Raw genomic sequence first — 13,869 nt, 5'->3', positions numbered from 1 at the left:
TTATCCATAATGAATAATGATTATGTGTTACTTATGTAAGAAATAGCATCAATTTAATTATGAAAAATGCTATTGCTACTGTCCTCTCAGCCAATCAAAATGATGAATAATTTTTTAATGATGTTCATTTTCTCTAGTTGGGAAAGTAATATTTATGAATTGTAGAAAGTCTGGTATATATTTAAAATAATGAAGAAGTTAATTTAAAAAAATGACTTTTGGTCCCACCTCTTAGAAATAGTCACTGTTAAACTAATGGTGTATGTATTTTTTCCTTGTCCCTATACACATATAAAAAAAAAAAAAATATACGTACATATATCCACACACGTTAACGTCTATACTCTTTTACTCAGCCAACAGCATTTTATGTTATTAGCCTTATATGGAAGATTGCTTCACCTGTATATCTTATAAATCTCTGGCGAAATCAGTCTATGTTTTTCCTTTCTTAATTGCAAATAAATAAATAAATAACAAAATCAAACTCATAAGTTGCTGAATCTGTTTGGGTTCAAAGTACATTATCATGCCCTAGGTATTCTTCTTTGGAAGGTTTTGTTAGATGTTAAATAGAATGATCCTTCCAACAGGCATGAATTTTATGTTCCATATATAATTTAAAACTCAAAATTGGAATGATCAGTGCATACATGAACTTTTCTTGTAGCCTAAATTTTGATAAAGTAGCAAACAAAGTGGATCTAAAACCTTACATTGTCAATCATTAAGGACTAATTGAAAGTTTGTCAGTTTTTACTTTCGATCCTTTATTTAATAGATATTGATTATTATTTCAGCTAGACAAGCTGCTCAAAAGGAGTATCATTGATACATATTGAACTTATAGAGAATATAATTAGGGTTATATTCAATCTATATGCAAAAGATCACAGCCCTTGAACACCCTATGGAATACAGTTCTACTCTGAAACACTAGGGTCACCGTGAGTTGGAATTAATTCGATGGCAACTAGAAAAAAAAAAAATGTGCCAGGCAGTATCCTATTCACTAGAGACATAGAAGTGAGGATAAAGGATAAATTGCTTGACCTCAAGAGCTTGCATTCCAGACAAGAAACAAGGAAACAGATAGAATGTGATATGATTTCAGTTAATGGCTGTTACTATGATAACATTATGGAAAGATACTGCTCTAAGGTAGGAATTGTTGTCGCTGCCCACCACTTCTTACCCTGCACTGTGCGTTCAGATCACCTGGGGCTTCTTTTAAAATGCAGATTCTGATTCTGTAGGTCTGGGATGGAGCCTGGATGTCTTAATTTCTAAGAAGCTGCTGCTTCAGAGACCACACTGAGTTACTTAACATTTCTGTGTAAAAAGTTTGACTCAGGGGTTGGTAGGAAAAGACACCTTACTTTGAAGGAACAGTGAATTTGTGGCAAGTGGTGGAGTAGGAAAAGGAAAGGGAAAGGCTAGGAAAGAGGAGAAAATATAATAATCAGAATGGGAAGGAAATGCAAAAAAAAAAAGGAACATATGGGCCACCAAAGGCAATATCTTCTTCTATGTACTTTGCCTTAGAACTATCCCTGCATGTTATAAGCTAAAATTAGAAGTCTAAAGTACTGAGAGTAAAGTATAAATATAGATTTATGTGAACATTTGAGAGAGCCTTAACTGGTAGAGTCTGTGCAGTTAGAATGCCAGGCAAAATGGACTTTTAAAACAAATAGATTTATCTAATTAATGGAAACCAACAGTTGCTTCGTTATATTGAGTGCATTTACCTGTATATATATTTTTGGCAGGTAAGAGTTTTACTATCGTCATTATCATTCATTTGAAAGTAGCCTTGAATGAAATATTTCTCAATTTGTGTCTCTTACAATATCCCGCACAAAGATTGTTTAAGAAGGCTGGTGCCTAGACCAGTAGGATGTTTCAATTGCATCTGTTTGTGCAGCATTTTTATTTCCTCTGTCTTGAGAGATATATTTGTTTAGTCATCTGAGTAGCAGAAAATGTTGTAGTCTTTGGCATGACATTAAAACCACAGAAAAGAATGCTCAGATACGTACTGCCTTCTTTGTTAGTTTATGTCAAGTCAGTTCAGACTCATGGTGATCTCATGTATAACAAAACAAAACATTGCCCAGTCCTGTGCCAGTACGTGGACTGTACTGTTTTAGGCATACTTATAAAATCAGCAAAATTATGCTTATAGAATATTTATCAAGATTATAAATTTGACAAAATTTATGATGTTCAATGTTGAAATCCCAGGGGATATTGCAGTTCTTGCTAAGTCATGTTTTATATACAAACTGAGAAAATGGATTAATAATTTTTGAAAATAGAGACTAAATGTTTTAATTCACTCTGATCTCAGAAATCAGAAAAAAAGAGAAGGAAACTAATATTAAAAGCCTACTCTATGCCTGGCACACTATACGTATTATTTTATGTAATCAAAACAGCCCAGCAGGAAGACATTATTTACCCCATTAAATAATTGAGGAAATTAAAGCTCATTGTGCATAATGGGGATCCCTGGTGGCACAGTGTTTAAAAGCTCACTGCTAACCAAAATGTTGGCTGTTCGAATCCACCAGCCACTCCTTGGATACGCTATGGGGCAGTTCTACTCTGTCCTATAGGTTTCTATAAGTCAGAATCTACTAGATGGCGGTGAGTTTGTTTGGGCTGGTGTTTAATGCATTTACCAAGATCACATGAGAAATACCTAGAGGTTTTTTTCTTTTCTTTTCTTTTTTTTTTTGGTGGAATGGGGGGCAGGGGGAGTAAGCATATTTCTTCCAGATTAAATTTGTTTCATTTTTTCTTAAATCTTCTGTGATGAAAATTGAACTTCTGATTTTCCTGTTTATTGTTAGATTTTAAGAGCCATTAGGGAATGAGTAATAACATCTGTTTTCATATCAAATTACTATGAAGTAGGTAGTTCAAATATGATAAAAATAGAATGTTCCATTTTTACCCAGCCTTCATCAAATTTTGGCAATTTCAGAAAATCTGTCTTTATAAAATGTGGATTTAATTAATTAAAAAAGAATTTTAAAAAACATTAAAAGAATAAGCTAAAAATTAATTTTTGGAAAAAATAAGTGATATTAAAAAGCTTGTGTTTTGAAAGATGTAATAGAAACTTAAACCCAACCCATTGCTGTCGAGTTGACTCATAGAGACCCTATAGGACAGAGCAGAACTGCCCCGTAGAGTTTCCAAGGAGCACCTGGTGAATTTGAACTACCGACCTTTTGGTTAGCAGCCATACCTCTTAATCACTAATAGAAACCTAAAAAAATGAACGTAGACAGAAGAAATACACAGAATCACTGTACCAAAAAGAATTGGTCCAAATTCAACCATTTCAGGAGGTAGCATATGATTAAGAACTGATGGTACTGAAGGAAGAGGTCCAAACTGCACTTAAGGCATTGGCAAAAAGCAAGGCTCCAGAAATGGATGGAATACCAATTGTGATGTTTCAACAAACTGATGCAGCACTGGAAGTGCTTACTTGTCTATGCCAAAAAGTTTGGAAGACAGCTACCGGGCCAACTGACTGGAAGAGATCCATATTTGTGCCCATTCCAAAAAAAGGTGATCCAGCAGAATGTGGAAATTATTGAACAATATCATTAATATCACACACAAGTAAAATTTTGCTGAAGATCATTCAAAAGTGACTGTAGCAACACATACACAAGGAACTGCCGGAAGTCCAAGGAGGACTCAGAAGAGGACATGGAACGAGGCATATCATAGTTGATGTCAGATGAATCTTGGCTGAAAGCAGAGAATACCAGAAAGATGTTTACCTGTATTTTATTGACTATGCAAATGCATCCATAATTATAACAAATTATGGATTACTTTGGTAAGAACTGGAATTCCAGAACACTTACTGGTGATCATGAGGAACCTGTACCTAGACCAAGAAGCAGTCATTTAAACAGAACAATGGGAAACTGTGTGGTTTAAAATCAGGAAAGGTGTGCGTCGGGGTTGTATCATTTCACCATACTTCAATCTGTATGCTGAGCAAATAATCCAAGAAACTGGACTATATGAAGAAGAAAGTGGCATCAGGATTGGAGGGAGACTCATTAACAACTTGCAATGTGCAGATGACGCAACCTGGCTTGCTGAAAGTGAAGAGGACTTGAAGCACTTATTGATGAAGATCAAAGACCACAGGCTTCAGTATGGATTAACCTCAACATAAAGAAAACAAAAGTCCTCGGAACCGGACCAATAAGCAACATCATGATAAACAGTAAAAATTGAAGTTGTGAAAGATGTCATTTTACTTGGATCCACAGTCAATGCCCATAGAAGCAGCAGTCAAGAAATCCAAGGATGCATTGCAATTGGCAAATCTGCTGCAAAAGATCTCTTTAAAGTGTTAAAAAAAAACAAAAAAACGATGTCACTTTAAGGAGTAAGCTGGGTCTGACCCAAGCCATGGTGTTTTCAATCACCTCGTATGCATGTGAAAGCTGGACAATGAATAAGGAAGCCCAGAGAAGAACTGATGCCTTTGAATTATGGTGTTGACAAAGAATATTGAACATAACATGGACTGCCAAAAGAATGAACAAGCCTGTCTTGGAAGAAGTACAGCCAGAGTGCTCATTAGAAGCAGGGATGGTGAGACTTTGTCTCACATACTTTGGACATGTTTTCAGGAGGACCAGTCCCTGGAGAAAGACATCATGCTTGGTAAAGTAGAGGGTCAGCGAAAGAGACGAAGATCCTCAATGAGACGGATTGACACAGTGGCTACAACGATAGGCTCAAGCATAATAACGATTGTGAGGATGGTACAGGAAGGGCAGTGTTTCGTTCTGTTGTACGTAGAGCCGCTATCAGTCAACACCAACTTGATGGTCCCTAACAACAACAACATACCAGGTTTTGCAACTTTATTTATAAAGGAAAAAATTATTTTTGAATGCTTTACTATTTTATAGAAGTTTACAGTGTAATTTTGCAGATCGTTAGTAAAATTTCACAAAATTAAGTTGGCTTAGGGTATCTATTTTTCTTTTACTCTAATATATTCGTTTTAAAAGGGGAGAGTCACCTTTATTCCAGATGTTATTTTTTTGAGTTGCTTAGATCACCTTACTGTAGGAGCGATTTGGGGTAAGTTTATTTCATTTACATTATATTGTGGAGTGGTATTTCCTAACCATTTTTATGTCATGATACACAAAGAAAATGACACTATTTCTAATGAAGACTGGAAGAAAATTGGAGGCTTCTGTGTCAGAGCTAGGGAGATTTTCATCTCCCACATCTTTTAGTCACTCACTGTACATGGATGCCAATCCCTGTCTGTAAGTTTGTCATGCTGTGGTAGTTTGCATATTGCTGTGATACTGGAAGCTATGCCACTAGTATTTCAAATGCTAGCAGGGTCACCCATTCTAGATAGGTTTCAGCGGAACTCACAGACTAAGACAGAATAGGAAGGAAGACCTGGCGATCTTCTTCAAAAAATTAGCCAATGCAAACCCATAGTTTATAACAGAATATTATCCCATAGTGAAGAAGATGAACGCCCTAGATTGTAAGTCACTCAAAATACGCAGTGACCAAAACAATGGACTCCAGGCTAGCAAACACTGTGAAGATAGCACAGTCAGAGCCAACTCGAAGTCAACCAACGACAGTAACACGCAATGAACGTGTGGGTTAGGCAGTAAACCTGTGCAGGTAGCTTCAGCTTCAGTTTTGCCCCTCTTCTCTACTTTCCTCTAGCAATCTGTTCCTTTTTAGAAATATAATAAAAGCCTACCAAGTTTTTCTGAGAAGCTTAACTAAATAGATTTTTTTTTTTCAATGTTAAGTTTTTATCTTTGTTGAGTTTGGTGCCTCTTTTTCATGTGACAGGTTATTTTCAAGAGTGTAATACATCTCATGAGTCAGTTTTGTATTTGTTTTGAGAGTTACTGACAGTTAATAGGTGCTGTTCCTTCTGTGAGTCTCCTGGTCAAAACATCTGCCCAGTAGACAACCATGCTCACTGGAGGAAAATGCTGAAGCCAGCTGTTATCCTTTTTTTCCTTTCTCTGCTGTTTGGGAAGATTGAGAAATATGGCAGTTCGAGTCAACCAGATGCTTCTCGGAAACCCTGTGGGGCAGTTCTACTCTGTCCTGTAGGGTAGCTATGGGTCGGAATCAACCTGATGGCAATGGGTTTAGTTGTTTTTTTTCCCACTGTGTTGCTTACCCAGTCCCAGCTTTAGCTCATTTTGTTTAGAAAAATTCTAGAGATTTATTCTTGGGGCAAATACTGCCATCCCCTTTTGCGCAGTGTAAGTAGCAGCTGGGAAAGTCCCAGTTATCTCAGTTGTTCCAGATGAGGTTTTAATTTATTACCATTATTTTTCTCCAGGGACCACCTTCTCATCTTTGAATTTTTGAATTTGTATTTTCTTTACAGCCTTGTATTAGAAAACTAATCTTATATTTCATAATCTTTTACCAAACATGTTTTGAGTGTGTTTTTCTTCTCTGGTTTATCTGTTCATCTAATTCTAGATTAACTTGTATCTTTGAGGATCTCCTCAGAACTTGTTCTCATGTAATTGTATCATTTTTCACTTTCTATTGCTCTAATGCATTTACTATTTTGAAAACAGTATTTCCTGTTATTTTATTTACATGATTCAGAGAAGATTAATAGATATATGCGCCCAATATGCAGTCTTGATCAATTCTTCCTCTACTTGAAATAAATGTATAGAGTTTAATCTGTAAAATAAATATATTTTCTTAGTACAAAAATCAAAATATGTATGTTATATATATATTAAAAAAATTAATTAAGATGTTAATCTATATGATTATGTCTCTGTGTGTGCATGTGTTTGTGCACCTGTGTAATAAAATCATCCATAAACCCAAAAGCCAGAGATACCAACTGTTGTTAGTTTTAGAGTATGTATGACTGTTGTTGTTGTTAAGTGCCACTGAGTCAGATTTGGCTCACAGTGACCCTATGTACAACAGAACGAAGCACTGCTCAGTCTCGTGCCATCCTCACAATAGTTGTTATGCTTGTGCCCATTGTTGTAGCCGCTGTGTCAATCCGTCTCGTTGAAGATCTTCGTCTCTTTCGCTGACCCTCTACTTTACCAAGCATGATGTCTTTCTCCAGGGACTGGTCCTCCTGAAAACATGTCCAAAGTATGTGAGACAAAGTCTCACCATCCCTGCTTCTAATGAGCACTCTGGCTGTACTTCTTCCAAGACAGGCTTGTTCATTCTTTTGGCAGTCCATATTATGTTCAATATTCTTTGTCAACACCATAATTCAAAGGCATCAGTTCCTCTTAGGTCTTCCTTACTCTCATTGTCCAGCTTTCACATGCATATGAGGCAATTGAAAACGCCTTGGCTTGGATCAGGCACACCTTACTACTTAAACTGACATCTTTGCTTTTTAACATTTTAAAGAGATCTTTTGCAGCAGATTTGCCAATTGCAATGCATCTTTGGATTTCTTGCCTGCTGCATTCATGGCTGTTGATTGTGAATCCAGGTAAAATGAAATCCTTGACAACTTCAGTCTTTTCTCTATTTATCATGATGTTGCTTATTGGTCCAGTTCTGAGGATTTTTGGTTTTTTATGTTGAGGTGTAATCTGTACTGAAGCCTGTGTGGTCTTTGATCTTCATCAGTAAGTGCTTCAAGTCCCCTTCACTTTCAGCAAGCAAGGTTGTGTCATCTGCACATTGCAAGTTGTTACCGAGTCTTCCTCTAATCCTGATGCCATGTTTTCTTCATATAGTCCAGCTTCTGGGATTATTTGCCCAGCATACACTTTGAATAAGTATGGTAAAAGGATACAACCCTGATCCACACCTTTTCTGATTTTAAAGCATGCAGTATCCCCTCGTTCTGTTTGAACAACTGCCTCTTGGTCTAAGTTCAGGATCCTCATGAGCACAAGTAGGTGTGCTGGAATTCCCATTCTTCACAATGTTATCCATAATTTGTTATGGTCCACATAGTTGAATGCCTTTGCATAGTCAATGAAACACAGGTAAACATTTTTCTGGTATTCTCTGCTTTCAGCCAGGATCCATCTGACATCAACAATGATATCCCTTCTTCCAGGTCCTCTTCTGAATCTGGCTTGAATTTCTGGCAGTTCCCTGCCCGTGTACTGCTGCAACTTTTGAATGATCTTCAGCAAAATTTTACTTGCTTGTAATATAAGTGATATTGTTCAATGATTTCCACATTCTGTTGGATCACCTTTTATGGAATAGGCATAAACATGTATCTCTTCCAGTTGATTGGTCAGGTAGCTGTCCTCCAAATTTCTTGGCATAGATGAGTGAGCACTTTCAGGGCTGCATCCATTTGTTGAAACATCTCAATTGGTATTCCATCAATTTCAGGAGCCTTGTTTTTTGCCAATGCCTTCAGTGCAGCTTGGATGTCTTCCTTCAGTACCATTGGTTCTTAATCATATGCTACCTCCTGAAACGGTGGAATGTCGACCAATTCCTTTTTGTTCAGTTAGTCTGTGTATCTCTTTCATCTTCTTTTGAGGTTTCCTGCATCGATCAATAGTTTCCCTGTAGAATTTATCAATATTGCAACTCAGGCCTTGAATTTTTTCTTCAGTTCTTTCAACTTGGGAAATGCTGCACAAATTCTTCCCTTTTGGCTTTCTATCTCCAGGTTTTTGCACATGTCATAATACTTTCCTTTGTCTTCTTGAGCCATCATTTGAAATCCGTTCAGCTCTTTTACTTCATCATTTCTTCCATTTGCTTTAGCTGCTCTACATTCAAGCACAACTTTCAGTCTCCTGACATTCATTTTGATTTCTTTCCTGTCTTTCTAATATCATCTCGCTTTCTTTATGCATGATGTTCTTGATGTTATTCCACAACTCATCTGGTCTTTGGTCATTAGTGTTCAACACATCAAATCTATTCTTGAGATAGTCTCTAAATTCAGGTGGGATATACTCAAGGTCTTATTTTGGATCTTATGGACTTGTTCTAGTTTTCTTCAGCTTCAACTTGAACTTTCATATGAGCAATTGATGATCTGTTCTGTACTTGGCCCCTGACCTTGTTCTGACTGATGATATTGAGCTTTTCCATTGTCTCTTTCCACAGATGTAGTTGATCTGATTCCTGTGTATTCCATCTGGCAAGGTCCAGGTGTATAGTTGCCATTTATGTTGTTGAAAAAAGGTATTTGTAATGAAAAATCCTTGGTCTTGCCAAATTCTGTCAAGTTTCTGTCACTAAGTCCATATTTTCCAACTGCCAGTCCTTCTTCTTTATTTCCAACTTTTGTATTCCAGTTGCCAGTCATTATTAATGCACCAATTGCATGTTTGATCAATTTCAGGCTTCAGTAGTTGGTAAAAAAATCTTTAATTTCTTCATCTTTAGCCTTAGTGGTTGGTGGGTAAATTTGAATAATAGTATTAACTGGTCTTTCTTGTAGGCTTATGGATATTATCCTATCACTGACAGAATTGTGACTAGTCTATTCTTATTCATTGAAGGATATTTCTTGAATTCCTACCACATTGTTCTGTGTATGTTTTTTTTTATTTTACCAGTATGAGAATTGACTAAATTAACAATTTTATAACTCAATTTTTTTCCAGTTATGTAATCAATTTGTTCCTTGTTAAATATTCTTTGATATTTATCAGTGGCAAAATCTTTAATCACATAGCATATTTTTGTCTGGTCCCTTATTGCTTAGATTGCTGTCAATTTTCTGTATATCATAAACTATATTTCCGTGAACATTCCTTGAGATAAATCTTTTTGTACATCCATGATTATTATCCCCTCAGAATAAATGAAATGACTGTTCTTAACCTAATATCAGAAAAGAATGATCAGAAAATCCTAGATACTTCAGTGAAACAACTTACACCTTTCTGTTTTAATGTGTATTAAATAAAATCTGTTTCCTTGTTCTTTCATCAATCACAAAATGGTCTAGCCATTTCTGTACAACCTTTCACTGTTTTGATGTCGGTGTTTGCGTGTGAAAGAGAGAAGGGGAGAGAGACTGCTTATAAAAGTGCTTAAAACTGTTAGAAAACTAAAGACTGTTTTTGATTTTAATCAAGACTAGTACTGGAAGAACAAATCTTTGAAATCTCAGGTGCTTTTGTGGCTTAATTCTGCAACTTTCATGAGAGAGAAAAAAATATTTTCCTTAGATGCCATGTGGAGACATCTTCTCTCTTGAAGACATCTCTTTTTGTTACTCTTCTTTGCCAATACAGTTGCCTATCTGAAACTGGTGATTTTGCTTTTTTGGATGTAATGAGACCAAAATTCTTGCTGCTGCCAGCTGTATTCCTTTGACTCTTTTTATTTTGCCCTTACACTTCAACCAAAGACCACCAGGAACATACCTGTAGTGGAACTAGTTGGATTTATTGTTTGTTGCAATGAAGAGAAGACACACTATGAGAGGTTCTTAATTTTGGCCTCCCTTAAGTGATTTGAGAGAGGTTCAAAAACGTAGGGCTTTCCTATATTTTGTTTGCTGTCAGGATTAAGATTAATTTTTATGATTTGATGTATTGACTCTTATCTACAAGTAGGGTGACCAACTATCTGATTTGCATGGGATGGAGGAGATTCTTGGGACATTGGACTTTCAGTGCCGAAACCAGGAGATTCTCAGGGAAACTGGAATGAGTTGGTCACCCTATCTAGAAATTGAGAGAAAATGAAAAGAAGCTAAAGCTCTAATTGATAAAGAAGTAACAGTCATATTAGCCGGGGTAGGGATGTTTGATCATTTTTGTTGTTTGGGGAATGTTCTGTTTTTGTCTAGATTCAGACATGATCACAGAGTGGTCTTATCTTTGTCTTTATCTATTACGGTCCCAGAGTTTCCTTGTCTGATGTTGACATTCTGTGAAATAGTTTATATTGAATAGGAGAACACCAAGGTCTAGTTGGGAATACCAGGCCAGCTCTAAGCAATACCCAGACCTACTCACAGTGCTAGGCCAGTTTCTAGCTGCTAGGGGTTGCTATTCTTTTTTCAATTCCTTCTTTGGGGACTTCAGGGATATTTTTTGAGTGGCAAGGAATAAAGCCTAAGAGTTTACAAATGTGATCTTCTACTTGTGAGAGCCTTGGTGTCAGCCACATTGGTTTTGTGCCCTAATTAAACACTGGGCTTTGAAATATTGAGTAATAATGTTTATCCATCTCTCTTAACAGAACTTTTTTTTTCTTCTTACAATACAGAACAATGTTAAATTACTAAATGCTAAAATTAAAAAAAAAAAATCAGATAATCTATCCTCTTCTTTGAATTCAAAATTCATATTAGCATATTTAAATGTTCTTGGTAATACTTCCATAAAGAATTCCAACTTATGTGAACTAAAACTTTTTTTTCACAGACATGTTAACATTTTGAGGAAAACTATTATGATTTCATGGAATGAAGTTCAGTGATTGTCCTGTAATTATGCCTTTTATTTTTAAAAATTAGAAATACATGTGAAGGGTAAATAATTGTTCTGATTTAAAATAAAATCACTTTCTTTAAGAGGCACCGTTGAAGGAGATTGTTTCGTGTTTTTCAGATGCATGGTTTTAATGATAATAGAAAATATAAAGGGTGGGTCAATTATTTTTTCTTTGGAAAACATTTAACTAGTCCAAAAAAAAACCCAATGCCATCGAGTCGGTGAACATATTACATAGTTGATTTTGTTTAATCATAAAGTTGATAATACTAGTTAAATTGTAAATCATTCCTTTAATTGTTAATATTTGTTCATTATTTATCTTAAACTCAGTTTGGTTATCTAGTATATTAATTAAATTGATTGCCCAGTGATTAGTCTTATAACAATGGACGTACAACAAATTAACAGCTTTAGCTATATTATAACGTAAAATCATGAAATTTTCTCTAGGTTCTGAGGACTACTTTGAAGTCAATGTTCCAACAGACCTAAGAGGGGAACATTCTGTCAAAATAAGTGACAGAAAGGAAATTGAAGAATTATCAGAAGCTTCAAGGAGCAGCATACCACTGGCGATGGTGCTTCCCTCTGAAATTTCATGTGAGGTCAGTAAACATACCTTGTAATTTAAGTGGCCCTAATGTTTTAATAAATATTGCATTTCACTAGGATGTAAGCTCCAACATAGTTGATGTATCAGCTTCTTAGGGCTGCCATAACAAAACACCATAAACTGGGTGGCTTGTAAGAATAGAAATTTATTGTCTGACAGTTCTAGAGTCTTGGAGTATGAGGTCGGGGTATTTGGCTGTATTGATTCCTTTTGGGGCTTTGGGAGGAGAGTATATTCCATGCCTCTCTCTGAGTTTTTGGTGGCTTCAGGTGTTCCTTGGCTTGCAGCTACAGTGTCACATGGCATCCTTCCTCTGCCTCTTTGTATCTTCTCCTCTTTTATAATGACACCAGTTGTACCAGATTAGGGCCCACCCTACTCCAGTATGAGCTTGTGTTAATGCATTTTCAAAGACGCTATTTCCAAACAAAGTCACACTCATAGCTACAGGAGTTAAGACTTCAACATGTCTTTTTTTGGAGACATAATTCAATGCATAACATTTGACATTTTTGTCTACTTTGTTCACTGCTGTGGCCACAGAACCTAGAACGATATCTGGCAATTAGTAGGCATTTAGTACATGTTTGTCAAATAATTGAATATTAGAAAATATATGAGGGCTTACTTTTAGCAAATATTGCTTGACACTTTGCAAATAGGTATATGATTGCTGTATATGTATGAAGCTACTTAGAAGAAAGCTGGAGTCATATTAAACAGATCAAGGAATTTATTTTCACAAAGCAAAATATACACTTACATAGATTTTGAAAACACTTATTTTTAGGGCCACTACTTTTTCAATTATAAATATATGAGACATGTATATGTAAACATGAGATTATAAGACATGTACTAAGAGCCTACATTGGGCACGTTATCAGGAGGGACCAGTCCCTGGAGGGCATCATACTTGGTAAAGTAGAGGATCAGCAAGAAAGAGGAAGTCCCTCAACAAGACAGATTGATGCAATGGCTGCAACAGTGGGCTCAAGCGTAACAACAATTGTAAGGATGGTGCAGGACCAGGCAGTGTTTCCTTCTGTTGTACACAGGGTCACTATGAGTTGGAACAGACTCAATGGCACCTAACAACAACAATGAGAGCCTACATTATAAGTGGAAATATCATAAGAGGTAGAAGAACTGGTCCTTTAGGGAATAACAGTATAATTAGAAGAAAGGGGAAATTTCTGGGAGGATGGCTATATGAATATGTGCTCCTGACACCTCTACCTAAGTTGTTTTTTTGGAATGAACCACTAAAGTAACCCTATTGGTGGAGCTTGATTCGAATCTGGCTATGAAATCTCTGACAATAAAAATATGTTGGGCCCCAATGTTTTTGGTGCCCTTGGACAGGGGGAGCTTGATGCGAGATGCAGGAAAGGGTTCTTCTGGTAAAAGCCAGTGGATTTAGGTGACCCAGTGACCAGAGCTGCACTTGTCACTTGCTGCATGGCCCTTGTGGGTGTCCCTGGATCCCCTAACACCAGCTGTCCTGGGGGCAGCTGAACATTCTGTGTAGCTGAGTGAAGTTTAACTCCCTTACTCCTTCACTCCCCAGCCCCTATGGCTGAGCAGAAGAATCACAATTTTAAGGTACTTTGTCATCAGTTCCAGAGGAACAAAAACTGCTTTGACACTATCTTAGAGACCCCAGGAGCCTGAGCTGTACATGCTGGCGGGAACCAACACTCACTGTCAGGCAAAGGAAAATTACAACCCATTTAAAAAAAAGGACTCGGGAATTTGAGGGATAGA

General features: G+C 36.5%; 1 protein-coding gene across 3 annotated transcripts in view; it reads left to right on the top strand.

The window, feature by feature from the left end:
- Positions 1-13,869, top strand: part of BANK1 (B cell scaffold protein with ankyrin repeats 1) — a 376,364-nt gene that overhangs the window by 75,918 nt on the left and 286,577 nt on the right. For all 3 annotated transcript variants that reach the window (XM_049885624.1, XM_049885623.1, XM_049885625.1), the window contains one exon: positions 11,940-12,094. In XM_049885624.1, the coding sequence (XP_049741581.1) occupies positions 11,940-12,094 (155 nt within the window). The remainder of the gene's footprint in view (positions 1-11,939; positions 12,095-13,869) is intronic.

The sequence above is a fragment of the Elephas maximus genome, chromosome 5 (genome assembly GCF_024166365.1).
Source record: "Elephas maximus indicus isolate mEleMax1 chromosome 5, mEleMax1 primary haplotype, whole genome shotgun sequence".
NCBI classification, from domain to species: Eukaryota; Metazoa; Chordata; class Mammalia; order Proboscidea; family Elephantidae; genus Elephas; species Elephas maximus.
The sequence above is the reverse complement of the archived record's forward strand: the minus strand, read 5'-3'. Positions and strand labels throughout refer to the sequence as shown.